This window comes from Aulonocara sp. 'chitande type north' Nkhata Bay, linkage group LG15 (genome assembly GCF_057382095.1).
Source record: "Aulonocara sp. 'chitande type north' Nkhata Bay isolate Kocher_YH1m ecotype deep benthic linkage group LG15, A_spYH_male_GT1.1, whole genome shotgun sequence".
Classification (NCBI taxonomy): domain Eukaryota; kingdom Metazoa; phylum Chordata; class Actinopteri; order Cichliformes; family Cichlidae; genus Aulonocara; species Aulonocara sp. 'chitande type north' Nkhata Bay.
Genome location: NC_141358.1, coordinates 1,506,004 through 1,531,969, shown reverse-complemented (window position 1 = coordinate 1,531,969; position 25,966 = coordinate 1,506,004). Strand labels below are relative to the sequence as shown.

General features: G+C 47.4%; 2 protein-coding genes across 13 annotated transcripts in view; one reads left to right on the top strand and one right to left on the bottom strand.

Annotated features, from left to right (window-relative positions):
- Positions 1-1,112: 1,112 nt before the first annotated feature.
- fzd3a (frizzled class receptor 3a) lies at positions 1,113-22,124 on the top strand. 4 transcript variants are annotated; one of them, XM_086263356.1, is made up of 9 exons: positions 1,113-1,251; positions 2,162-2,727; positions 12,817-13,013; positions 13,542-14,004; positions 14,095-14,394; positions 14,781-15,032; positions 17,867-18,015; positions 19,674-19,928; positions 20,010-22,124. In XM_086263356.1, the coding sequence occupies exons 2-9, from the start codon at positions 2,527-2,529 to the stop codon at positions 20,266-20,268; spliced, it is 2,076 nt and encodes a 691-aa protein (XP_086119482.1). In that variant the 5' UTR covers positions 1,113-1,251; positions 2,162-2,526; the 3' UTR covers positions 20,269-22,124. The 4 variants fall into 4 exon arrangements, with proteins under 4 accessions (XP_086119482.1, XP_086119481.1, XP_086119479.1 ...); XM_086263355.1 differs by having other exon boundaries at positions 19,671-19,928; XM_086263353.1 differs by having other exon boundaries at positions 19,518-19,928.
- cdc42bpab (CDC42 binding protein kinase alpha (DMPK-like) b) overlaps positions 21,357-25,966 on the bottom strand; it is a 73,445-nt gene continuing 68,835 nt past the window's right edge. For 7 of the 9 annotated variants that reach the window (XM_086263345.1, XM_086263343.1, XM_086263347.1 and 4 more), the window contains 2 exons: positions 25,236-25,310; positions 21,357-24,081 (listed from right to left, as the gene is read on the bottom strand). In XM_086263345.1, the coding sequence (XP_086119471.1) occupies positions 23,950-24,081; positions 25,236-25,310 (207 nt within the window). In that variant the 3' untranslated portion in view covers positions 21,357-23,949. The remainder of the gene's footprint in view (positions 24,082-25,235; positions 25,311-25,966) is intronic. The other 2 variants (XM_086263350.1, XM_086263352.1) reach the window with 1 other exon arrangement.

Here is a 25,966-nt window from a genome sequence, read left to right as displayed (position 1 = left end):
TTTTGAAAACTAGACATGTGGAGGACAAACAGGAAGCTGTCAGCCAAAACCATCTGCAGCAGATCCCAATATCTAAACGCCATGTCCTTAAGAAACAAGGGAAAAAATCCACCCAAGACCTGACACGGGATCTGAGAGATGCATCTGGAGCTTCAGATAATCGGTCTACTGTTCACTGACGCTTCATCAGAAATGCTTTCAGTTGAAGGGTGGCTGCCAAGAAGCCATTGTTCAGGAAGTGAAACAGGGAGAAAAGGCTGAGGTATGCCACTTCACACAAGAACTGGGATGAAAATCAATGACAACAGGTTGGATGTGAAATTCTTCGTTTCAAGTATTGGATTAATCAGTATGTCGAGGGGTCATCAGGAAAGAGGTACAAGAAGAAGTCTCTACAACCATGTTTAAAACAGTGGAGGCTCTGCCGTGGTCTGGGGCTGCTTTTCAGACAGTGCTGTTGGAGATCTTGTCAAAACTGATTGAATTATGATCACAGAAAAGCACCGTCAAGTTTTCATCCACCATGCAGTCCCAGGTGGAAAGAATCTGATTCCATTTCTTTATTTTTCAGCAAGGCGGTGATCTCAAACACACGGCCAATGCAGTAAAAACATACCTGGATAGAAACGCAAGACCTCTGTCAAACAAAATAAATAAATCTGGGTACATTCCAGGGAGGGGGGGTCATAACCCCCCTGGAAATGACGCCCTTGTTTGAATGTCCTTCAAGAAGCCTGAGAACTATTCCTGAGGATATTTAAAGAAATGACAAGAAAGCTTGACTCTGGGAGTTCAGGCTGAGTTGTAAACAAAGGTGGGCATATCAAATGTAAATCATTTAAGCACAATTTTCAACACTTTTAACTTTTATTGTTGAACTAAAAAAGGTTTTTATATTTTTGTATGTTGCAATAAATTGGGCCAACATCCGCGACTAAGGTGGCAAACAGCGTATCGCTTCTTTCACCTGTATTCAGCTCGACTAAAGCTCACTGTAGTCGTGTTTTGGCGTCCACGAAGTCGGGCGTTTGTGGAAGAGGCTTTTAATTTGATAGTCCGTAGCGGAAGCAATTAAAAAAGTCTCGCGCACTTGTCGCTCTACGTAGAGGGGGGAGAGCGGGGGAGGAGGACGGAGGAAGAGGACAAGAGGAGGAGAGGAGGGTGCTGGTGGAGGGACATTCAGTCATTGTTACCAACTCGAGGACCGGCGAAGACCCCGCTTACTCCCCGAATTTTGCGGACAGCGTTCAGGTAAAGTTGCGTTAAATTCAGCGGGTGTGGAGGTGTTACTCGTAGACCACCGCCTCCGCTGCCGCCCGGCTCGGTGACTGAATGCACCGGTGCGGAGCGGTTACCGTGAGTCAGGATGAACTAACCGTCATCTTTTGTCTGCGCCGCGCCGCGTTCACGCTTCTCTCGGCTCAGGTCGCTCGTTTTTATTGCTGCGGGTCAGTTACAGCGGCAACCGCGACGAGCCTCCGTGTAACGCTCGGCAGTACACTCCCATGTATGAGCAGCAATTAGTGCCTGAGTCCCGGTGAGGAGCTATAGGAGGAGCCCGTTAGCGCTGACGCACAGGTAGGCTAATGGACGCGCTTGTGTCGCGTTAATAATGAAAGTTGAAGTGCGGCCGGGTTAGACACCGGCAGGTGCGACGGAGCAGAGGCCGTGTTTGACGTGTTGGTCGGGGGCAAAGGTGCGGGGCTGGGAAGGGTGTGTGCTGCAGCGATGGATAAAAATGTGCTCTATAAATAACAAATAACTTTAATAAATGACTTAAACAGTTTCTGAGCTGTGATTAGTGCAGATAACTGTAAAAATAATAATATTATTAATGGTCGGAGGTGTCTACTACCACAGCTGCTGCTATTACCACTGTTATTACTACAGAAGTACTGCGGGACGCAGACTTGCCCTTTAAATGCTCGCTCATTTGCTTATTTTGTAATGATCTATTGCTGTTTAATAATGCATTTAATGTGGACACTGATGGGCAGAACCCAGCCATAGTCAGTGACCTGAAAAGCAGCCGTTTGTGTGCTGCTCCGCTTACAATTAGTCCATTTTTTCAGTTAAAAGGTTTCCTTTTGGTTTGCACTTGTTGTAATTATTGGACCACTAACGTCTAACAAGCTGCTGTACTGTATTCTTCTGATTGCAGGCAGAGCATCGTTTCCACAGGGGGTCGTCGCTCATATTTCCTCCAGCATCATCGCCGTCTGTGAAGGCAGGAGACGGAGGAGTGTTTTCAGCATCTTAAAGGACCACAGCATCACCTAGGTGATGGAGGCCCTGTGACTCAGTGTAGTCATGGTGATGGATGCAGCCAACTTGGCCCTGTTGGATTACGCTGCTCAGCCCACGGTGTTTCTCTGTGATCTAACGAGGAGGAAGGGGCAAACAGATAGTCCTTAAGTCTGGTAATTTTTCCCACTTCCTGGTTAAAGCCCACGATGCTGACAGGGCTCGAGCCCTCTCCGTGAGCCGCCGTCTCCTGGGTCTTGCTTCTTTTCTCCCGTACGGATCATGGATCTCCTGTGGGTGCTTTCCGTGTCCATGCTGACCGTGTGTGTTGCTGTCCCCATGGATGCTGTGGCTGGGAGCCACAGTCTGTTCACCTGTGAGCCCATCACCCTGCGCATGTGTCAGGGGCTGCCCTACAACTCCACCTTCATGCCCAACGTCCTGAACCACTACGACCAGCAAACTGCTGCTCTCGCCATGGAGGTACGGTACATCGCTGCCATGTGATCTGAGAAAGACAAACCATCTATCTGTACACACACACACACACACACACACACACACACACACACACACACAAATGTATATAAACTAAAGGAATGACAGTTTTTCTCTCACAGTTATGGCGCTCAAACTCTGACAGCAGCAAAATTCATGCGATTCATTAAAAAAAATTTGCTCTTCACTATATTATAATAAATTTATAATTAAAAAAATAAAAATATGTTAATATAAAATTTATCCCCCCTCCAAAAAAACAGTCACACTCACAAAAGCTATTAAATTAAAATAAAGGATAATAGAATATAACTGAATATATATTATGCAATATGTAAAAACTGTACAAAAAAGAAATCTGTATGTTTTTAACACAGTTTATATATTTTTAAATGTTATATTTTATTTCTAGATTTCTCATGAAGCCGCGCTGCCACAGTGTTGGATACGCTAACTTTGGATTTGGTCACAAATGCCTTTAATAGTTTTAATGTTTTTCAACATTTAAAATGAGTTTACATTTTGAAATAGACATTTAAAAATGCTTAAAAACATTTTGTAATTGACAGTGTAACAGCGGTGAGCAAAGCTGCTGTTAAAAAGGCTTAAATCCCGTCAAGAATTTGCACAAAAAGCAATAATTAGATTTATATGTGAAATGTTACGGCACATGAACAGTGTTATTATTCTTGTAATCAGATCTGCCGGCCGGCTGCAGCTGTTCTAGACTCCAAACTAAACAGAGCTGTGATAACTGCCTCACACAGTATATGAAAGAGTGTCATGGAGGATTTCATATATGAGCTTCAGTGATTGTTGGATCGATCACATCGATCAGCCCACAGCATGAAACAGTCTCTCAGCTGAGAAGCTTCTTTCCCACATTTTCAGTCCAGACGCTTTTCTTTCCGAGGCGACGACGACCTGGATCACTGATCGCTTCACACACAGCTGAAATTGTGCGCTTCAGAGTTTTTAGCTAACAGAGCTGCCTGGATGTAGCGAGCCACAGGTGATGCTTGCTGTAAATTCCCTGTGTGTTCACCTGTACTCGTACCTGCACAGCCCTACGTCACATGGGCGCTGTTGGGTTAAAGTGATTTGAACGTTTGCGTTCTTGTTCTCTCGCTGCTCCTTCGTTCTTCTAAAGATGAAATTGGAACCTTTTTGGGATCGATGAGTGTCTCACACACCACAGTTACTCTATGTTGGCTTCAGCCTTTTAGTTCTTCATTTAATGAAGTTGTGTTACTGCTGTGAAAGGGACGGGGTCTGTTAAACAGGTTTGGATCTGAGCCGTGTGATGTTTGTGAGTCCGGTCACTCATGTTAGCCTTCAGAGCCCGTTGGGCTTCCAGTCAGCGTCCACAGTGCTGATAATCTGCCTCCGTTCCTCGGTCGTTTCTCTGCGTTCTGACGCAACGTTTTGAGAGCAGATTCACATGTCTGTCATACATGTGAAATGAGTGATTCGGTGTGCGTGGCACACTTTCTGCTCCCGTGGACACGAGCAGCTCGTTAGGTGTCAGCATGATCAGCTGTGTGTTTGCTGAGGAGGTGCCAGCCTACTTAAATGTGGCCCATCTAGCTGCTGAGGCTGCAGCGTGTTACCAAAACATTAAGCAGACAATGAAGGTTTCGTTTTTGTCCCTTTGGGCCCTGAGAACAGAGGATTATTAAAACGCCAGCGACTTAACAGGGCGTGGTGTCCTGAGATGGGTTTGAACCGCACATCTGGCCTGTTGACAGATGAGAGCGATTAACCACGACATGTAGTCAGCTGCTGTTTTATATAACAGGCTTTGAGCAGCGAGCTAACGAGTCAGGCTTTAAGGAAACACAGCTTCATTGTTTTGGGTTGTGATTTCAGCCTCGTGGATAATCCACAGACTGACCATCCACAGCATCTCACTGTTGTCATGGCTGCTAAAAGATGGAGCACGGAGCAGATGCATCGCTTCATTAAGTTAATCCCGTCCTTTATGGCGGCCGATCCCTTGTGAAGTTCTGTCTGTCTAGTAATTACGGGCCAAACTGCTGTGTTGGCTCGGCGCTCTGCCGGCCTGTGTTTAGTTTATCGATGCCCCGCGTCACGCGCTCTTTGCTCCCTCTCTCTGCGTCACTTTAACCCTTCAACCTCGCCCGGCCCCACCCTGCCCGGCGTAGCGGATGTGCAGCACTCTGCCGACCATCTGTGCATCTGCGCCCGCCCCGGTTCACGGCGCTGTGTGTAGACGCGCTGAGGAGAGGTGGAGGTTACGTAACTGTAACGGGCCGGCTGTGCGCGGCGTCACAGCTGTGGTCTCGTTCGACCTCATGTTTGGAAAAGATGAAACTGGTCCCATGACCGTGCGCTCGTACCAGCACCGTTCTCGCTGTGCAGCGGTGCTTTCAAACGTGTTTCGAGGTTTCTGACGGTCGTTATTCACGTCTTCATTTCTCTGACTGATTAAATGTTACCAGCTGCATGTTGTTTGAGGCCAGGTTAGCTTTTTACGCCTGATCAGTGGGTGTGTGTCGCAGTGAGGCAAGAGAGGCGCTTCTGGTTTAGACGGTGTTCACTTTGATTGGTCATGGCTTCACAATTAAGTCTCTTTTAGTGCTTGTTTGGGTTTGGAAAACACACGGAAACCCAACAGGTTCCAACACCACGGAGCCCAGTCTTGGCTCTCGTTTCCCAGATAACTCGCCCCAGATCCAGCTCATGGGAGAATTCAAAGCCTGTGAGACGTCGAGGGCAGCCAAATGAGAATTGACAGTTGATTTTAAAGAGAATTAGGTCCGCTGAATGGGCGTGATAAGGATGATGAATGCCTCGCACCGTGGAGAAACTGGGAGTTGGATGAGAACCAACGCCTGCCGTTCTTACAGTTTCTGTTCAAACCCCCTGAAGAGTCTTTGTGGTTCCCTTTTCATGTCTTGCTTTTTAAGTATTTTTTTGTTCAAGATTTTAGTGTTTTAGGAAAGTAGGACAATTTGTCACGATCTCATGAGCTCCAAACCGATAGAGACAAACTGAAAATGCACTTTAATGACTCTTCTTTGGTGTGTCAGGTCTGTGCAGCTTTTCACAGACAGAATTTTCTGTTTTGCACATTTAGTATTTTATTTTCTACAGCTGTGAGCAGAATGTAACACAAACCACACAATTTGTTAAAATGGATTTTAATGTTCCCGTGTTCATCCTCGCTCGATCCGTCACCGCTGACCGCCGTATGACCTCGCAGCTGAAGTGGGACGGTGGCCTCGGGGCTCGGGAATCGGCTATTTCTGTGTCACAATGACACTGTGCCACAGTCGCATAGCATAACTGAGAGCGTGGCGGATTTGACTGGCACCACAAAAAGAGAGAAAGGACTGGGCCCAAATCCCCGCATTTAGAGATGCTGCACACTGATGAATATGAAGCAGTGTGGGCCCATCACAGGAAATCAATTACGCTGCTATGAACCATCCTCGGCCTGCAGAGCAGATGGCGTGTGGTTCACCGCTCGGTGATGATCATATTACTTTTCTTTGGTTAAGGTCGTTTATAAGTCCTACTCTTCTGCATTTATGCATCGTTTCTAATGCTCTAGAAGTTTCTCCAACCTGCTGCAGTCTGGTTGGAGGCACTTTCCAGATCGCAGCTCCAGAGGAGAAGGACGAGCGTCAGGCTCAAACTGGAGGACTTGGATCTTTTGTTAGGAGAAGATTTTCTCTAGAAAGAAGCTGAATGATACTGAGGACTCAACAAAACCAAAGAATGTCAAAATAAGATTCAGTTTCAGTTTTATTTGTCATATGCAAGTTAGCACAGGGTCAACATTGCAATGAAATGTGTTTGACGAGCAGCAGTCACTCAGCAGCATGATACAGTAGGAGAAAATATAATAAAATAAAATAATAAAGAAAATAGAAAAATAGTAAGGAGCAAAATATTAGAGAGACGTGGTAAAAGAGAAAAGATGACTAAATATACATGTATCTATAAATATAAATATATGTACACTAGTGATTAAAAAAGAAAATCTTGAAAAGAAATATGACGGGAGGGCAGATGGGACATTGAATGAATGAACAATGATGAACAAATGCTAAAACGAGCGCCCAGATATTCTTATTATAACAGTGAAACATCAGTTTATGGCAAATGCAGCTCCTTTTGGAGGGTTTCTCTTATATTTAGCAGAAGCTTTCAAGCAGATAAGGGATGGAGCCATGGCAGTGGCTTTCACAATCATGTCATGTGACCGTCACGGCAAGGCCAGATGGACCACGCAACGGTCAGGGCCGACTGAAGATGTTAATTGCATTAGATGGATAACTGGGCTTGTTTACGTGAATCCAAAGCATCAAGATTAGGAGTCAGTGCGTTGGGGAAATGTGCTGACTACAAATTAGACACACGAGCTTTTTCTAGGTTATCATAACCTTTGTTTTGTCACGTCTTTTGGGTTATTGCTTGTCGAATGAAGGGTCCACAGCTGCACAAAGAATAATCAGCGGCCGGCTCTGAATCTCAGACTCACTCGTTTCCTCCTCAGATCAGCCTGTTGTCTCAGGTTTACAAGTGCAGATAAACTGTGTCGTGTTACAGACGGAAGAATAACCCAGATACTCCACCCCGCTCTGCCTGAATGGATGTGTAAGGGAGAGCTAAGGGGTGTGTGTGTGTGTGTGTGTGTGTGTGTGTGTGTGTTAAACAGAGTACTTTTTTGTGCATTCTGGCACGTTTTAACAGGCTTATTATGTTAGTAAAGATGTATCCCAGTTGATCACACACACACAGACACACACACACACACACAACATGGTCTGATAAACCCAGCGTGACCTGGCCTATAAAAGAGCCTCTTGTTTTATTTAATGTCCAACACCGTGTTTATTGGCAGTGGAGTGAATAAGAAGCACAGCAACCTCTCACTGTGTGTGTGTGTGTAACTGTGTGTGTAACTGTGTGTGTGTGTGTGTGTGTGTGTGTGTGTGTGTAACTGTGTGTGTGTGTGTGACTGTGTGTGTGTGTGTGTGTGACTGTGTGTGTGTGTGTGTGTGTGTGTGTGTGTGTGTGTGTGTGACTGTGTGTGTGTGTAACTGTGTGTGTGTGTAACTGTGTGTGTGTGTGTGTGTGTTCTCAAACTGTCTTAGGAGTGAACGACTCTGCCCGTTCGTCCTCTCTCGCTCACCCGGTCTCTCACCCTCCTCCCCCACCTCTTTTGTCCTCCCCCTCCCCCTACACAGGACTCACCCGTTGCCCAGGAAACGGTCCCAATTGTGCCGTTAACAAAAGGAGCAGAGGCTTTCTCGCCTCGCGGGAGGTGGTCCCCTCCGCCCTGCACCCTGACCTCCTCGAGCCCCGCTCTCCTCCCTCTTCGTCCTCCTCCTTCTCCTCCACCTCCACTCCGGTGATGCATCACTCGTCACCATGGCGCTGAGCTTTGAAATTTGGAGAATTGGAATGGCAGCAGAGGAGAAAGGGGGATAAAGAGTGAGGATAAGGGGGGGAGATGGGAAGAGAGGTGACTAGGAGATATTTTTTTAAAGGGCAAATCAACAAGAACCAGTCGTCCACAGTGGGCGTCACTGTCAGCGATTCATCAGTCACACCATCTCAGCCTTTAACCTCCTGAGACCTGAACTCTTCCACAGCAACATTTTTAATTTCTCTTTCATATTTGGGCTGATTGGGACCTGATGAACGTAAAAACAAAGAATCACCAGATTTATTATTTTACCTGATTTTTGTTTCTAAGAACAGTGACAGCCACATGTGAGGACATTTTTAATTTAGATAAAACAGAGGCAACGGCAATGAAAACCATTAGGCATACTAGGCTGTATTCATAATTAATACATTAATCTTAGATAACTTTCATCTTAATCTGATTCAAAACATGCTGGATAGTGTCCATGCTGCAGAGGTGAAGCTGAGGTCACGGCTGTTTGTCCCGGTTCTTCAAAGGCTGCTACGTTTAAGATTAGAAATATGCAAATATACACTTTCACTACACCGTCCCAGGAAGCACGATTATTAGAGATGTTGCTCCTGTTCTTCGCCTCAGTTTGATGTGAGATGTGGTTATTTACTGTGAAAGCAAGCAGTCAGCGACACTCACAGAAGCTGTGCCTGCCTCGCTGTTACGGACGCACCGTACCAGCTGAGACGGTCCGACCCCGCTGACTGATCATCATGCTGACTCATAACAAATGTGTTTCGGAGAGTCAACAGAGTTTTTTTTAAGAAGGAGGAGATTTGTTTTTCTGAGCAGGTACACAACAAGACAACAGAATAACAATAGATTTTAGGCCCGATGGTTGTTATGGAGATAACGAAGGTTCGTTTTCTTAGAAAATTCAGAGCAGAAACCATCAGATTTAAAAACATGAGGAATATCCTGCTACCATTATGTTTTTAAATGTGTCAAAGAGGAAAAACAGTGACAGTGTTGCTAAATTTTAAAAGAACATTTTGGGTTCCTTGTGATCTTTTCTTCCATCCGTATGCGGGACAGAGCTGGCTCAGTCCTATTGGACGTGTCACAGATCTCACTGAGCGAGTTTTCAGCGTTACTGCAGCTCTGTTAGAATTACTCACAACTAGGGCTGGGCGATATGGCCTAAAATTCATATCGCAATATAATTTCAAGCATGTGCGGTAACGATATATATCACGATATATTCTTTTCTTCTGTATAACATATTTTCCACACTTAAAATCCTTTAATTTTCTCAAAAATCGAGAGTGGGCCTTATGTATGAATTCTGGTCGTGCTTACTGACCTCGAACCGATTTGGGCAGAAATCTGTTAAAAATGTTTTAGTACAGCTTTGTAAGCCGTACTGCTTGATGGATTGTCAGAGCATTACGGCTGCCGTAGGGAGGAGCTTCGCGGAGTAATCTGGGTCCAAAACTCCGTCTCTTCAGGTCCCAAAGTCAAACGAACACAGAGTTAAAAACGGTCTAAATTCTTTCATCTTTAATTAAATAATCAGCGTTGCTGCTTTATCGGGTGTAACAATTAAGTTTAACATCCAGGCATCCATGAAAACAGAAGTTATTAAATTTAACGGAGTTAGAAGTTAGCAGGAAGTTAGCTCGCTAGTTTCCACCTAAACATGATATAGCATGTTCTGACTGAGAGATTTCTGAAACTAATTCAAACGTACAGCTCTGCTACCACTTCCAACATAAATGAAGACAGAAAACTAAACAGCAGTGGCGTTTGCAGGGTTACTGAAGTTGGACTACCTGGTATATAATGATGTGCTACGTCATTGCTAGCGACACAGCTATGTTAGCATAACATTAGCACAGTGAAGCTGGAGGATGAACGCCAACTTTTTTTCCACTCGATAAAAGTCATTAATGAATCGATGTTACGGAAGTGGAGGAAGCGCAGTTTTTGGCTTTCCCCATATTTCAAAAGTGCTTCATTTCTTTGCTATGACTGTCGGCATAATTTGCAGATGATAATGGTTGTAGCTGCTGCGATGCTTTTGACCAAAACAGGCGCAGCTTGATGACATCATCAACATGCGCTATCGCGATAGAGCATTTTCCTGAGTCGTAAACTGTGCAGCAGATCAGCCTCTTATATCTGCATCTATCCCCTCATTGGCTGTTTGTTGGCCTTGTTTTGGACTCCCAGAATGCACCATTTTTCGGCGACTGGCAGACACGTCTCCTCTGTGTGTGTTTCTAGAAGGACACATTATTCCACATTTTCAGAGATCAAAAGTCCCATAACAAACTGCCATGAATCCATAATGACTGCAGCAGCAGCAGGATGGAAGCTGAGGTTACATTAGCATACCGCCAGCATCCACACAGTTGTGTGTTACACGCTCTATTCTCCTTACATCGCTGACTCTGGGGAGGAAAGCTGCACGACGAGCTTCTGGCCAGTGGTTCACCAGCTGTTTCTGCTGTGGCCACTAACACTAAACCCTGTGGAGAGTGTGATTGTGTGGGCAGAGCTGTGACCGGCCATATGTACCATCCACTGGCTCAGTCCTGCTCTCAGTGGCTCACATGATGGGTCGACTGTCATAAAGAGGCTAAATGGACACGCGAGGAGTTGCGGGAGGGTTAAAAGGGCAGGAGGGGGGGACAAGGATGGAAGAGCACAAAAATAGAAAAATGAGAAAAATGGCGAGATGATAGGAGGACAGATGAATGTGTTTTTTCTTTAGTAGATCATCCTGGTAGCCTGTATAGGGATTCGGCTTTGGCCCTTGGCGTCTCCCTTTGTAGCGCCGTCCTGTGTGGTACATCGTGTTCTATGGAGCGCAGCAGTAGCCCACGGGAATCAAACGGGAGAGAAAGAGCGAAGATGCAAACTCACTTGTGTTGCATTAGATCACGTTTGAGTGGTTTAGCTGTGTTTACAGGGCATCGCTGATGAAGTAATAGATGTCACAGGACTGCTCGCTGGCAGCGGCACGCAACGCGAGTCACAGGAGGGCCGATTGCAGCAGTAGCGCCCGTTTCCCTCTCGTGGAGGCCGCTACATTTAGGATTTTCTGCTGTTCTTCCTCCAGAGAATAGCCAGCCTCCCTGTTGTACCTGACTATAGCTGTAACACGATCACCAGGAAGCGCTGCAGCCGATAGTAAAAGTATCTGTAAGAGGTAACCGGCCACGCAGCTTCAGTGCACACGGGGGCCAGAGCTACATGTCAGTGATGATCTGTGAGGACCATTCATGGTTGCATCGCGTTTGAAGCACTTGTTTTCACGCTGGCTCATAGCGTGCACGAGTGCTCGTGTCATTACACGGTGGAGCTCGTGAAACGTGATGACTCCACCATCGGCTGGATGGTTGAGCTCAGTTACGACGGGCGATGCTCTCAGAGAGCGTATGCTGTGCTGAGCTGCGACTCGACCATAAATCTGTGTCATCGTGCCGTCTATCGCTGAGCCCACGCAGCGCAAAGCCATCAACGCCAGGAAGAGCGATATGAACAAGGCGCTGACAAAAGCTGCACGGACGTGGGTGCTTTGTGCTTTGAGGGGCGTACACCCACTCGAATCCTTTTACAGAAGCACGTCACATGTGTGTGGCAGGCGGGCAGGAGACGGCGCTGTGTTGCAGACATACGGTGGGAACGGTGTTTAAATCTGATTGCAGTTAAGGTGACAAAGTCCTGCGTCATCATTGCTTCTCTGAAAGATTTATCCCCAAACAGCCGGATTTGGACATGTCGCATTTTTATTGCTGTGTTTGCTAATCGGTGACGGACAGAGACGCTGAGCCGACACACAGCTGTTCAGTTTTGTGCCATTTTCTAAAATCTGAAATCTGTTACATTTGTAACGCCAACAAGATTCTGATTGGTGCACACACACACACATGCACACACACACATGCACACTCGCACACGCACACACAGGACGTGGCGTTCTTTGCACTTTATTTAACGTTGTTGAAGCTGCATTGATTGGTTAAACATTAATATCCATTCCTCTAATAAACCCCTCCCCTCCCTGTTCCTGTCTGTCACATACAACTGTCTTTAAAATCTGGGGGAGGGCAGTGTGTGTGTGTGTGTGTTAGTGATTGACTTGGGTGTGGCTCCTTCTGTAACACACACAAACACATAAAAACTGCAAACCACAGTGTGTTTGGCTCACACACATGCATGGAAACTTCTATTTGCATATTAGCAGCAGGACCACGGATGCTTCCTGCACCCACTGTGTGTTGGCACAGTTCATGTGTGTGAGAGCATCATTGTGTCGGTCTGTGGGTGTGTGAACGTGAAGATAATACTCTTCCTTGTGTTCGTGTAAGCACGATGCCCCAGTGTGTCAGTCAGTCACAGCGTGGTCCACCCTGCAACACAAAGGCCCTGTGTGCGTGCGTGTGTGTGTGTGTGTGCATGTGTGTGTGTGTGTCTCCTGTCTGGAGATTGTGGGATGAATAAAGGGGCAGCAGGATCATGATTGGGGTGGATTATTAGTTAAGGGGCCGGAGTTGTTTTTATGGACTCAGGTGCTCGGCTGGTGTCTTCGTGCCCTCTGTGCCTCACGTTCTGAATGTGGAGTGATGCTCACGCTCCACTGGCGTGTTTCTTCTTTCTGTCTCCACCTGCAGCCTTTCCATCCCATGGTGAACCTGCAGTGCTCCCCGGAGCTCAGGATGTTCCTGTGTGCGCTCTACGCCCCGGTTTGTACCGAGTACGGCCGGGTCACGCTGCCGTGTCGCCGCCTCTGTCTGCAGGCCAAGAGCGACTGCTACAAGCTGATGGACATGTTCGGTGTGAGCTGGCCAGAGGAGATGGACTGCAACAGGTTGGTGCAGCAGCAGCAGCTCTGCTGGAGCAACGAGGCCAGCAAACATCCTTAAAATGATTTATTTTCATTATAAAGTTTTGTGACTGATCTGATGGTAGAGTCAGCGTTCTGCACTTGTAGCTTCACCTTTGAAGCTTTTATGTTTCCCCGAGGAGGAGTTTGCTAACATGTGACTGTGTCCTTGTTTGTTCGTAGTTTAAGGACAGTTTTTACTTCTTGCAGTTGCATTTATGCTTCAGTAATCAAATGTTTTATTTCCTGTATTTTCTTCTGTGGAAAAATCCGATTGGTTTGTTTTTGTTGAACACAGCTGACGTGGGAACAACAAAAACACAAAACATTTAAACCTGGTTTTCCAAACACACAAGTTTAAAAAATATTGATAAGCGATAAGAAACACAGCAGGGAGCAGAGGAGGTGATGTGGTCCTCGGTGCCATCTTCATCTCCCTGTAAACGACATCATTCAGGTACGAGCCACAGGTTCAACAGCTGCCCGAGGTCACCGCCTCTCGTCTGCTCTCAGGTTCCCGGACTGCGACGAGCCCTACCCCCGCCCCGTGGACCTGCTGTCCGGCTCGGACACGACCGAGTCTCCCATCTCCGTCCAGAGGGACTACGGCTTCTGGTGTCCCCGCGAGCTCAAGATCAGCCCCGAGCTCGGTTACTCCTTCATGGGGGTGCGCGACTGCTCTCCTCCGTGTCCCAACATGTACTTCACACGTGAAGAGCTGACGTTCGCCCGCTACTTCATCGGAGTCGTGTCCATCGTCTGCCTCTCTGCCACGCTCTTCACCTTCCTGACGTTCCTCATCGACGTGTCGCGATTCCGCTACCCGGAGCGCCCGATTATATTTTACGCCGTGTGCTACATGATGGTGTCCCTGGTGTTCTTCCTGGGCTTCCTGTTGGAGGACAAAGTTTCCTGTAATGCAGCTAGTCCTGGGAGGTTTAGGGCTTCGACCGTGACCCAGGGCTCCCATAATAAGGTCTGTCACTGGGCTTGAACCCTGCTGGTTTTCTCCTCCTTCCATACGTACAGATCCAGACAGACTGTGTGTTTTTCTGTTCTTTGGCAGGCCTGCACGCTTCTCTTCATGGTGCTCTACTTCTTCACCGTGGCCGGCAGCGTGTGGTGGGTCATTTTAACCATTACCTGGTTCCTAGCAGCTGTTCCTAAGTGGGGCAGCGAGGCTATAGAGAAGAAGGCCCTCCTGTTCCACGCCTGCGCCTGGGGCATCCCCGGCGTCCTCACGGTGACTCTGCTCGCCATGAACAAGATCGAGGGAGACGGCATCAGTGGCGTTTGCTTCGTCGGGCTCTACAACTTAACAGCCCTGCGCTGGTTCCTGCTGGCCCCGCTGGGACTGGATGTAGTGGTGAGGAAGAGCGTGGCAGGAAGTCCTGTAACGTCCTTTTGTCGCTGTGTCTGTGCACCGAGACGTCTCTGGTTCTTAAGTCTCCGTTTGCAAAACTGCCGGGACGAGAAAGACGTGCGAGTCGGAGTAAAACCTGAAGATAAATTCATACTTTATAAAATACATGTTTTTGTTCTGTTTACCTTTGTTTTCATTTCTCAGTGTACAGTTCTGAAAGTGTGTGTGTGTGTGTGTGTGTGTGTGTGTGTGTGTGTGTGTGTGTGTGTGTGTGTGTGTGCGCAAACGAGAGCAGCTGCTGCGTCGCGCAGCGACTTGCACAGATTTATCCGTTTATGTTGCAAATTGAATAAAATGACATGTGTGTGACATCACGTCTGTGTCTCCAGGTGGGCGTGGTCCTGCTGCTGGCAGGTATCGCTGCTCTTAACAGAGTCCGCATGGAGATCCCTCTGGAGAAGGAAAACCAGGAAAAGCTGGTGAAGTTCATGATTCGTATCGGCGTGTTCTCCGTGCTCTACCTGGTTCCCCTGCTGACCGTTCTGGCCTGCTACCTCTATGAGAGCAGCTACAGGCCCGTCTGGGAGACCACCTGGGTCCAGGAGAAGTGCAGAGACTACCACATCCCGTGTCCCTACCAGGTAAACAAAGTCACCGACTGGTAAAAAAGCAAATAAATAACAAAGGATGGAGACGTTTGATCGTTTCACACATTGTGTTTGAGTTACATTATAAATCGCTGGTGCAACAACAACAACAACAACAATAATAATAATAATGTCCTGAAATACAGAAAAAACCCAAAGAACACTGATTTATTCTCAGGTTCGAGTTCTTCACCGTTACACAATCGAGGGATCAGGAGAGCTGATATAACCAGACTGTGTGTTCATCACAGCATTGTGCGCACACACACACTCACACACACACTCACTCACCTGCGATCGCTGGTATGTATGAGACGATTTGGTAATGCGCCTCAGCAGCTGCGCTAGCCTCCAGCATCAGCACGCACAGCGGAGCTCCTCCCACAGAGCCGTTAATAATTCAGACGTCTCGTGTTCTGTTCCTTTCAGCAGCGATCGCCTCCGGCCGCTGCAGACGCTCAGTGCTGCAGAGGCAGACTGTTTCTTGTCTGCGGTACTAGTGGAAGAGAAGTTTGAACTCTCAGGTTTGGATGTTGGTCTCTGATACTTTTACCTCCAAGTGTCAGAGCTCAGCCTTATGATGCTGTTAGCCACGGGAAGAGCTGCGTGTCCAGGACGCAAATGAGACGTTTGTGATGCAAAGTTGTGCTCTTAATCTGTCCTGTAAACACTGTGTGCGCGCTCTGACTCGCCACAGTGCACTACAGAGATGCTGCTAGCTGTAAAGATTTTTCAGTAGGCGTTCACACACGCGTGCATCAGCAGAAAGCTTCGACTGAACTATATTTATATCTGGAACGTTCTCCCTGAGGCTGAGCGCTCTGTAGAGCTCCTGAGATGCTCAGTGAGCTCACATGGCTGGACAGCCGTGTGGTCATACAGCCTGTAATGAGGATGCTGCCTGCAGTCATGCATCCAGTCTCTTATCTCTGTGCGGTAATGAGTTCTTCTGTGGATCCTGAGCCTCGAGGCTCTCCACCCGGCCCGCTTATAACGAGGCCATCATGACGACATCTGTGTGGACGGGAAGCAGGAGGAGAGACGACAGGAAGCAGCACTCCGGTGATGAGACAGAGTGGGCCAGCTCTGTGCGCTTTCCTAAACTTCAGCTGGAAATAAATGACCTCGTTTTAACTGTGACTGAGGAAATCTCTCGTTTACACGCTGACAAACAACATGCGTTCAGTTTGGGACGCTGCACTGTAGGGCTGCCACGATTAGTCGACTCGTCACGATTACGTCGACTATCAAAATCGTCGACGACTGATTTAATAGTCGACGCGTCGTTTGAAGCTTTGTAAGCTCACAAAAGACGCAGGAATAAGTAGCAGGATTTAAGAGTGTAATAACGGACTGAAACAGAAGATGGCAGCACTGCATGTACAAGGATGCCAGCTGCCGTTAAACCCCGAAGAAGAAGAAGCAGCTCTGTCCCAGAATTCATAGCGCAGCCCAGCTCAGTTTCCAACAATGGCGGCAGCTAGTTAGTTTTAATATTACTCTTATTATTCTTTCTGGGTCACAAAATAAACGTTTAACATATTTTCAGGCGAGAATGTAGCTGTGTAAACCTCAAATATCGGCTCAGTTTATCAGGACACCGCATATTTTCAAAAGGGCTCCGACGTTTTCGGAGACGTCTGTTACCCACTAGCTCGATAGCTAGCCGGGGGCTAGGCTAACTAGAGCCGTGAGAACACCGGACTCCCGGCAAATCGTTTTCAAACCCACCGCCGTCTTTCACTACTCAGGTTAAACATGATATATGAGTCACTTAGATAACTTACAAATGTTATTGTTTGGCTTTTTTCAGTATTTTATTTGTTCCTGAGTAAATCGGTTTGGCTGAGATTAAAGTTATAGTTTTTACACAGCTGAATAAACATCAAGCAGACAACTGATTATCAGAAGTGTGAGATGCTCAGAATTTACTCCGGTGTCCTGTTATATTTTAGATAGCAAGGAGTTTATTAAACTTCACCGAAACAATCTGCAAATGTCATTAAAATTTAATAAACTATCATCTTGTCTTTATTGTTAGTTAGCACAGACCTTAAACACTTAAAGCTGTAAGCTAATGATAGTTATATAAGAGCAGATGCTGCTGGTGCAGTAAGCTGTACCTTGTATGATTAGTCAACTAATCGCAAAAATAATCGGTGACTAGTCGACTATCAAAATAATTGTTTGTGGCAGCCCTACTGCTCTGTGAGGGCTGCCAGTATCTGCAGCTACAGTTAGCTTAGCACGCATGACTGTGTGAGGAAAGCTGCAGAAGTGCAGTCAAAAGTTGTTTCTGCACCTGCATGGATGTAACTGCACTGCAACTTTACCTTTTATTGCTCGCTGTGTGTTCACGTTTGACCCGATGGGATCATCCATCAGACACAAACCTCCACCTTTCACAGCAGCAGCAGTGTGTTTGCACAGAAGCAGGAGGAGGGCGCTGGTCTGTTAGTTAGAGATGGATGACACTGTGTTTATGCCCTCAGCAAGGTTCATCATCAGCAACAGTGATGATGTGGAGTGGAACACACACACACACACACACACACACACACACACACACACACACACACACAGGGAAGCGATGAAGCCACTCAGTCAGCAGGCCTCTTAATGAGCTTGTTCATGCTGATGTTTGCATGCACAGACTGACTGATGGCTCCACGCTGCTGAACACTGATGATGATGTACATGATATATCTTTTTTACTTCTGTGTTACAGTAAGACCATAAATTGTATTAAGTGCTTTACAAACCTGAGCCGATAGAGTTACTAATCTAACGGGAACTGCACTAACTCCACCCTCTTCTGTTTGTTCCAGGTGGAGCAGACCAGTCACCCCGACCTGGTGTTGTTCCTCATAAAGTACCTGATGATGCTGATTGTAGGAATCCCCTCTGTGTTCTGGGTGGGCAGTAAGAAGACCTGCTTCGAGTGGGCCAGTTTCTTCCACGGCAAGAGACGTAAAGAGTACGTATGTGTCACACTGTGACGGCGTCTTTGTGTGATTTTGCTAAATATAAATAAGCTTACATGAGGTTTGTCCCAGTATTTACAACTCAAAGCGCTTCATCTCTCTGTGGTGATCATCAGATTTAGTTTTAACTTCAGAGCTGTGGATGGCAAAATAATGAAATAATAATTTAAAAAAGTATCCGAGTGTAGTTTGAATGAGACACACAGGGCAGCAACATCAGCTCCCGTATGTTCTCAAAATCCTCTTCAAAGCAAATGAATGGTCAACAATGAGGCCGTCTTTGGCTGTGTCCCAATTCAGAGTCTGCACGCTTGAAGTACGCATTTTAAGTGCGGTTACGTCACCGCCACGTGACGACGGCTGTCCCAATTCAAAGTGTACTTCAAATGCATACTCCAAATGCGCTGTCGATCTCCCCAAATATCAAGCGTGGTCCGGTGCACGCTTCGTGGTCCCATATATCCCACAATTCATAGCACGGCGGTGGGTGTGGATTATTTTGCTGCAAAATACGGCAGAAGGGAGCGGCCGAAGAGGGTTTTTCCAAACGTTATTGAACTTATAAAGCGAACAGTCAGTCATTCCAGTTCAGTTTGTACAGTAGACGTACAAGGCAAATAAGAGTAACAATATACAGCACAATGAAATAAGGAGAAATAAATAAAGGATAAAAAAAGAAAAAAGGGGGGAATGTGGCAGACTTCATAAAACTTTGTACTTGAAAGTTGTGACAGCTCAGTCGTTAAACATTTCTGAATGAATTTCAATCAATGATAAACAGACGAGGGGCCTGAAAGCTGAAGGCTCCAGTTCCCATTCTACTTTTAAAAAGGAAGCAGAAGTAACCCAGCAGCCTGAGAGCAAAGTGCTCCATCAGCATCATTTGGTGTTATAAGATCTGATTATTCAGGACTTGATAAATGAGAATTTAATTATAGATTTACCAGTAAAGAGACACTAATATTGGGGAAACAACACATCGTGCAGATAGACAGCAGACTGCAGTTTCCTGTAAATGTGGACTTCCTGTCTCTTCCTAATCTGTTCTGTAGTCAATGGAGACACTAAACAAGGACTCGCGTTCTCTTCCCGAAACACATTTACAGTTCAAACATTTTACAGCTTGGCAAACTGAAATGTTTCCACATATACTGATTCAAATATTATTTTAAGGAGACCTGGATTTCATTTCTTTTGTGTTGCACGTGTACAGCAGCTGATGGGAGCGCGGCTGTTTCAGGGCAGCTGCTGACGCTCCGGAGCTCCTCACACATGGTCCCAAAATAACAAATAAAAACACGTTTGCTTAGTTATCACATTATAAATGCAGAGTGTGCACCTGTCTCACACACGTATCATTAAGCCTGATGTGAGGACCTGCAGGTGAGCGCAGAGCTTAATGTGAACAGATCCTGATTTCAGTCTTCAGTTTGTGTCCCTGCAGTGACGCCTTCTGAGGCTTTCACCTCCTCTGCACCACTTCCCCTCCAAACAGAGCATTAACCCCCTCTCCCGTTGCCTGCTCCACACATTCCTCAATCCTCTTCTACCACACCCACCGCCCCTCCACCTTCCCCCTCTCCCTCCCTTCCACCCTGCATCTTTCCCTGCCACCTCTCCCCTCCTCCTCTTCCTCCACCTGCTGCAGCAGGATGGTCAACGATAGCCGACAAGTGCTCCAGGAGCCCGACTTCACCCAGCTGCTCCTCAGGGATCCCAACACCCCCATTGTGAGGAAGTCACGGGGCACATCCACGCAAGGGACCTCCACACACGCCTCTTCCACCCACCTGGCCATGCTGGACGAGCCGCCGAGCGCCAGCACCAGCCGAGCCGGCTCCGTGCGCAGCGCCCGCTCCAAGATGAGCAGCTACCACGGCAGCCTGCACCGCTCGCGAGACGGCAGGTAGGTTCTGACATCGCGGTCTTTCATTAACCCCGCCCACCCGCACAGCCCCGAGGCTCATTTCTGCTCCTCTCCATTTAGATACACGGCCTCCAGTTTCAGAGCCGCAGACGAGCGGCTGCCATATGGGAGCCTGCCTCGTCTAAACCACCAATCACAGTCCAGGCACTGCAGCACCAATCACCTCGACAGCCTGTCGCGGCACGGCTCCGCCCAGAGGCTCGAGAACCAGTCGCGCCACAGCAGCATCAGGGACCTGAGCAGCGGGGCCACGGCGGTTCTCGGCGTGCCCAGAAACGGGATCCACAGAGTCCTGGAGGAGGATGGAGCGACCGCCTGAAGGGGTGGAGTCTGAGGAGGAGAATGTCGACGAGCAGCCACTGTGATGGGTTTGGGAGCTCAGAGCTGAAATATCGATGAAACAAATGCTGCATCAGCTTAGTGACAGTCTGGTTACAGAGGGGGGGGGGCACGGGACAGAAATCTTTGCCTTAAACATCCTCACAGCTTTATGACGTAGCCTCCAGTGTGAATCTTAGCACGGTTTTTAAACTCCACCCAGTCGGGGAACGACGACTGAGCCAGACAACTAAATGTGACCGACCGCACGACGCGGCTTACTTTGTATAAAAGGACTTCGATGATGGACACGAGACATTTGGAGCTCCGTCCTCTAGTCTTTAGTGTTTGGGAGGTTTTTGGGGTGGGGGTGGGGCTTAGATTTATTACCCTTGTTCCAGGTTTTCTTCTGTTTATGAGGGGCAGCCAATCAGGAGAAGACTGGCCTAAATGGAGAAGAACTGAAAGAACTGGTTTCAGTGAGGATGAAACGACTGAATGAAAGTTCTCAGATCCATCCACAGCTTTTAGATCTCTGCTGAATCTGAACCTGCTATTCTGCACACGAAGGCATTTTAAGTCTGCTGAACTTTCTAGAAGCCTCGCCTCATTTTAAAAGCTGGATTTTAGTGAGTGTTTTATTGCACCTGTGCAATAATGTTTGGAACGATACAAGGAAATCATGTCAGTCTGTGCTTTGCTGTTTTAAACCCAAGGGCTGAAATCCAGAGTATACATGCTGAATCCAAACTCCTGCCTTATGACTGCGAAGAGAACAAACCCAACAGAGGTGATGAAGCACAGATTCAATGACCTCAAGCAGATCACCAGCGACCTTCATGGAGCTGTACGGACACCTGAACACAGCTTACCTTCCCTTTCCGTCCGAACACGTTCGCTTTGAGCAGATTTACTCCGTCCTGTTTGCAAATGTGTCCTTACTAAAGTTAGAGCAACGTTTCCTCCAGAGGCAAAACATGTTCATAGATGTAAAAAGTGAATTCCTGTTGGTCATTTGTAATAAAGTTTCAAAACAATCAAAAGCTTCTGATGTTTCCTGAGGAGAAATGAGCACACGGTAACACTGAGTGTATTTGTAACAGCCCTCCGCTTTATTGAAATACATCGGAGTCAGGTTAATATAATGAGTTCTCCACGTAAGTGTGGCAGCCGCTTCCATACATTATTTTTGTTTTGACCTTACACCTTAAATATTTTTGTGCAAAAAAAGAATCTACATCAGCTGTAGTGGGTTATCCTCAGTAAAACACCCAAACCGCTCCAAAAAGAATAAAACGACAAACTGAAAACAAATGATTACATCTATAACATGCAAAACTGTACAAATTATTACAAAGCAATCCTAGAAAACAAAGTGGAATATGATATGAAAGAGCAAAACAATATAGAAGGTACTGGAGATAAGACCTCACTGAAATGTAAAGGCGTTTCCATTTCTTTAAATTGCGGCACTTCGGCCGTGAAGCCACCTGTCACCCAATACTCACTGCCGCCTCCACCCGAGTCACATTCCCTCACTTACTGCTGCCCATCCATCAAATGAATCAAACGCACCTCGATCGCGCTCATCTGACTGAAAATTTGTTTCCTGAGTTTCCCCTTCTCGCTCTCTTTGAACCGGGACATCTAGGATCAGATTTTCTGCACAGTATTGGCCAAAAATGAAAAACAGACGCCGCCTGGCTAACACCTCACACACCGGCTCATCGTTCTGCAGATGAACTCGTCGCAGGAACGAAGGAGTCACTAGCTTAAAAAAAGTTCTAAGATATTTGGAGTAAAACCAGCTGGGAGCTCTAAACCTCTCTTCAAATTAAAAAATAATAAAAATAAGAACACCTGGAATGAGCTGTTTGCAGCTCTTTGCTGTGTTTCCACAGGGGGAATGACCACTGAAGAGTTTTCCCTTTCTGACAAACAGGACGAGTGGAATCATGTGGAGCGAGGCTAAAACCCTCTGTGGGTTCTTTGATGCCACGCCGCCGTGTCCCTCGGGTCAAAATGCCTACAGGAGATGAACAGAGGTAACAGGTTTGTGGCTGTGAATGCCCTGCTCTGCAGCCAGAAGCTGCCACACCGTTTCCCCCTCTTCTATTTTTTTAAAGGCCTTTCCACTGACAAAGGAAAAGTAAAGTAGAGTAAAGTAGAGTAAAGTAGTGCCGTGGAGGCGGCTCAGAGCTCCGGCCCTGTTCAGGTCACACAACAACAACAGGCAGAGGTCATTTACTCCATCGCCTCCAGAACACAAACCCAGGTGTGACTTCCTCGCACTGTTTACATTCTCGTTTTTTTTAATCCCTCCTCTTACAAATTTTCACGAGTCATTAAAACGTTGGTTGGAACGAGCAAAGTCGCGGCGCCTCCCTGTTGTGTCCGTATTTGGTGAAACAGCTCATCTCAGCGACCTTTCAAACACCGCCAACAGTCAGAGGAGCACAACAAGGCAACAACCGCCTGTGTGTGTGTCTGTGTGTGTGTCTGCGTCTGTGTCTGTGTGTGTGTCTGTGTGTGTGTGTCTGCGTACAGGCAGCAGTGCCGATACACAAGTCAGCTTTTTTCCCCCCACTCATATGAAGTGGAGGGGAGGGATGCGCACACGTCATAGAAACAACATGAAAACAAACAAATCTAAAATAAATCAGTAAAAACAAAATAAGTGGTTTTAAAATGGCTTCGAGTGCGAAACAACCCGGAATCACTCCAAACAAAAGCGGGAAAATAAAGGAGGAGTTTTCCGCCCCGTGTAGTTCTCTATAGTATTTTCCTTATCATATATTACTCTCTACTCTGAACCTATGTACATGACTGTGTCGGGAGTTTTGGCTGGACAACGTGGAGCGTCCACGACGGAGGACGCGCACCCCTGATGATGTCGTTCGCTCTGGGGAACCGAATGAGTTTGTCGTGTGATGTCACAGGAGCCGCTGTTGGAGCTTTTTGCTGATGGTGGAAATTAAAAATGTTATAAAGTCGCTGCACTTAGTATCAGGAGCAAAAAATAAAAGTAATTCCTTTTTTTATCTTTTTGCAGCACCCAGAGAGAAAGCAGGTGGGGGGGTGGGGGGGGGGGGGGGGAACTCCACCCGTCTGCTTCGGCCACAAAGCAGCAGAGCCCCTTTCCTCGTCTATGATTGATAAATAAATTAAAACACTGTCCCCTGAATCCCGGCGGGTCCTATGTACAAGTACAAACCTTCTGCTCTCAATAATATTTCATCTTCTTTTTGGATTGCATCGTGACTTTTTAAGAGTCTCTCAGTGAATCTCGACAAGTTGACCAAAAAGAGCCAAAATGGGAGCTTCCTGTTCCTGCATCACCTGCCCGACATCACACACACCTTCTCTCTCACACACTCACACACACAAGCCAAACATCAGCACCCACATGTACACCACTGATAGCATTTGATAGCTTGTCCCTCGCTGTCTAGCGAGTGTTTCGGCCCCACTGTGGAAGAACGCTGAGACACAGTGCGGGGGGGTAAAGTGGGACTTCTTTGGGAGGGAGTGGTGGGCAGGAGGTGCAGTTCTCTGGGCAGTGAGGGAACAATATTCAAAAAAGGAAGAGTTGGAGAATTTGGAGTCCTGTGCTGTCGGTGGGTGGGTCGTTGATGGGTCAGTCGGTGGGTGGGTGAGGGGGGTCGGATGGACCGCTGGGGGCTCATGTGTCCCAGCCCATCCTTTCTGTGCTCTCCAAGGACAGGGACTTGGTCTTGTGTGGGGAGGCCGGGCTGGGAGGGCTGCTGAAGGTGGAGCTGTTGGAGGCCGTGGAGTGGCGTGGGGAGTCCGAATCCTGGAGGAAAGAGGGAAGAGTTGGAGAAATTAGACGATCCCTTCCACAAAGTAAACTGGGACGTGTACGACAGATGAAGCTGCGCCTCTGTCTGCTCCTAACAGCTACTGATGACGAGTGCTTGCTGCACATGCACTGCTCATTAATCTGCTTTTTGTGACGGCGGGGCAGACAGGAAGTCAGACTGAGTGACGCTGACCCGCCCCCGCCTCGTCTTCCGCTTATGCAGATGAACGGCTCGATTGACCAGAAATGATCAGCTGAAGGAAAACAAACATGCAGGCAGGCCGAGCTGGTGGTGTGTGTGTGGGCTTGCTTCACCCTTGTACAGCGTGTGAGGCTCCTTCCAGCTCACTGATGTCCTGGGTGTTTCATACACTGTGTAATGTACGTTTCTTACAGTTCACCGATCCAATCGTCTATTTATATCCCATCTAAACACACCCCACCTATAAAACACTAAAGAGCACAGTCACACTACGGCTACACGAAGCACAGCTGCATGAGTCCGTGTAGATGGGCAGCAAAGGCGCAGCTACACTGCTCCCGCCCACATCGACCTGACACGCTCAAGCATGCACACTCTTGTTCTCTGTCATGAGAGAAGTTTTTTCCTTTGTGTGTGACGGCACAGTCTTACAACCAGGGGCCTCCTGGTGGCACCACCAATATAACGAGGAAACATCATGCATTGAAAACTTGTGTGGATTATTAATGCCAAAATATTTATGTTTATTCAAGTTTGTGACATCGTTCCTTTACTATGTATTCATTTCCCATCACCTGCTGAGTAACCAGAGGTCTGGTTGTGCTCTGAGCTGACAGCTCCTGGTTAGGAAACATGGGCAGGCCATCGGGGGGCAGTATGGAAGCACACATGCTCTGTGATTAGCGATGGTGAAGCAGCGCCGCGCCACTCCATCGGCAACGAAAGGCGATGACACGAAGGCCAGATGGTGCAGCTGAGAGATGCAACGAACCAATCAGAGGCTGCTGATGTGACGGCGCTGAAATGGTGCAGCGAAGGCGACTCAGTGATGTGTGTGTGTGTGTGTGTGTGTGTGTGTGTGTGTGTGTGTGTGTGTGTGTGTGTGTGTGAGAGATACACAGTGACACGGTGCTCTCAGTTGTGTGTTTGCAGCTGTTGACGTTACCTTCATCTTACTAAGCAGGGTCCTTAAAGCCCTTTTCAGATCGGGGGTCTTCTCCGACGGTGAGACTGCCTGCCACTGCAGAGGAGAGTTCAGACTCAGCGCCCAGCCCACAGACAACATGCTGGGGTGGGGAGGGATGAGGGGAAAGGGAGGGGGACAGGCACGAAGCAGGGAACAGCTGAGTTAGGATGGAGGGAGGCGAGATGGGGCAGGATGGAGTTGACAACGTCCAATGGGAAGGGAGGACCAGCAAGGGGAATGACAGGGGGACTGGGGGGGGCAGCCGTCGCCCATAATTGCTGTTTTTATTTTTTTCCTGTACTCTCGATCAGAGTCACTTCATGCGAGTGAAAACAACTTAGAAGTGATGTTGCCGGAAACCATTATGAGCGATGTTGCACCACCAGTGCCAGACTGGAGTCTGATTGGCTCTCATCCGACCTAAAAGCTAAAAGCAAGAATCACGGCAAATACGGCCTCTGCTGACATCACAGGGAGCTAACACCTGCGGAGCGATGGGATGAGGAGCGCGGCCTGCAGATGTCGGGATGCTCGTGACTGATGGAGGAGTTTGGTTCAAAGGGGAGTACAGGCAGTTTCTGCTGATAATGTCTACCTGCTAAAGCTCACGACAAGAAAACAGCCGTCTCTATGTGGACGTCATACGAAGCTGATGTTTGATTGACACGATGTTGCAGGTTCGAGCCAACAGCCAGTAAAAACTGAGTTAT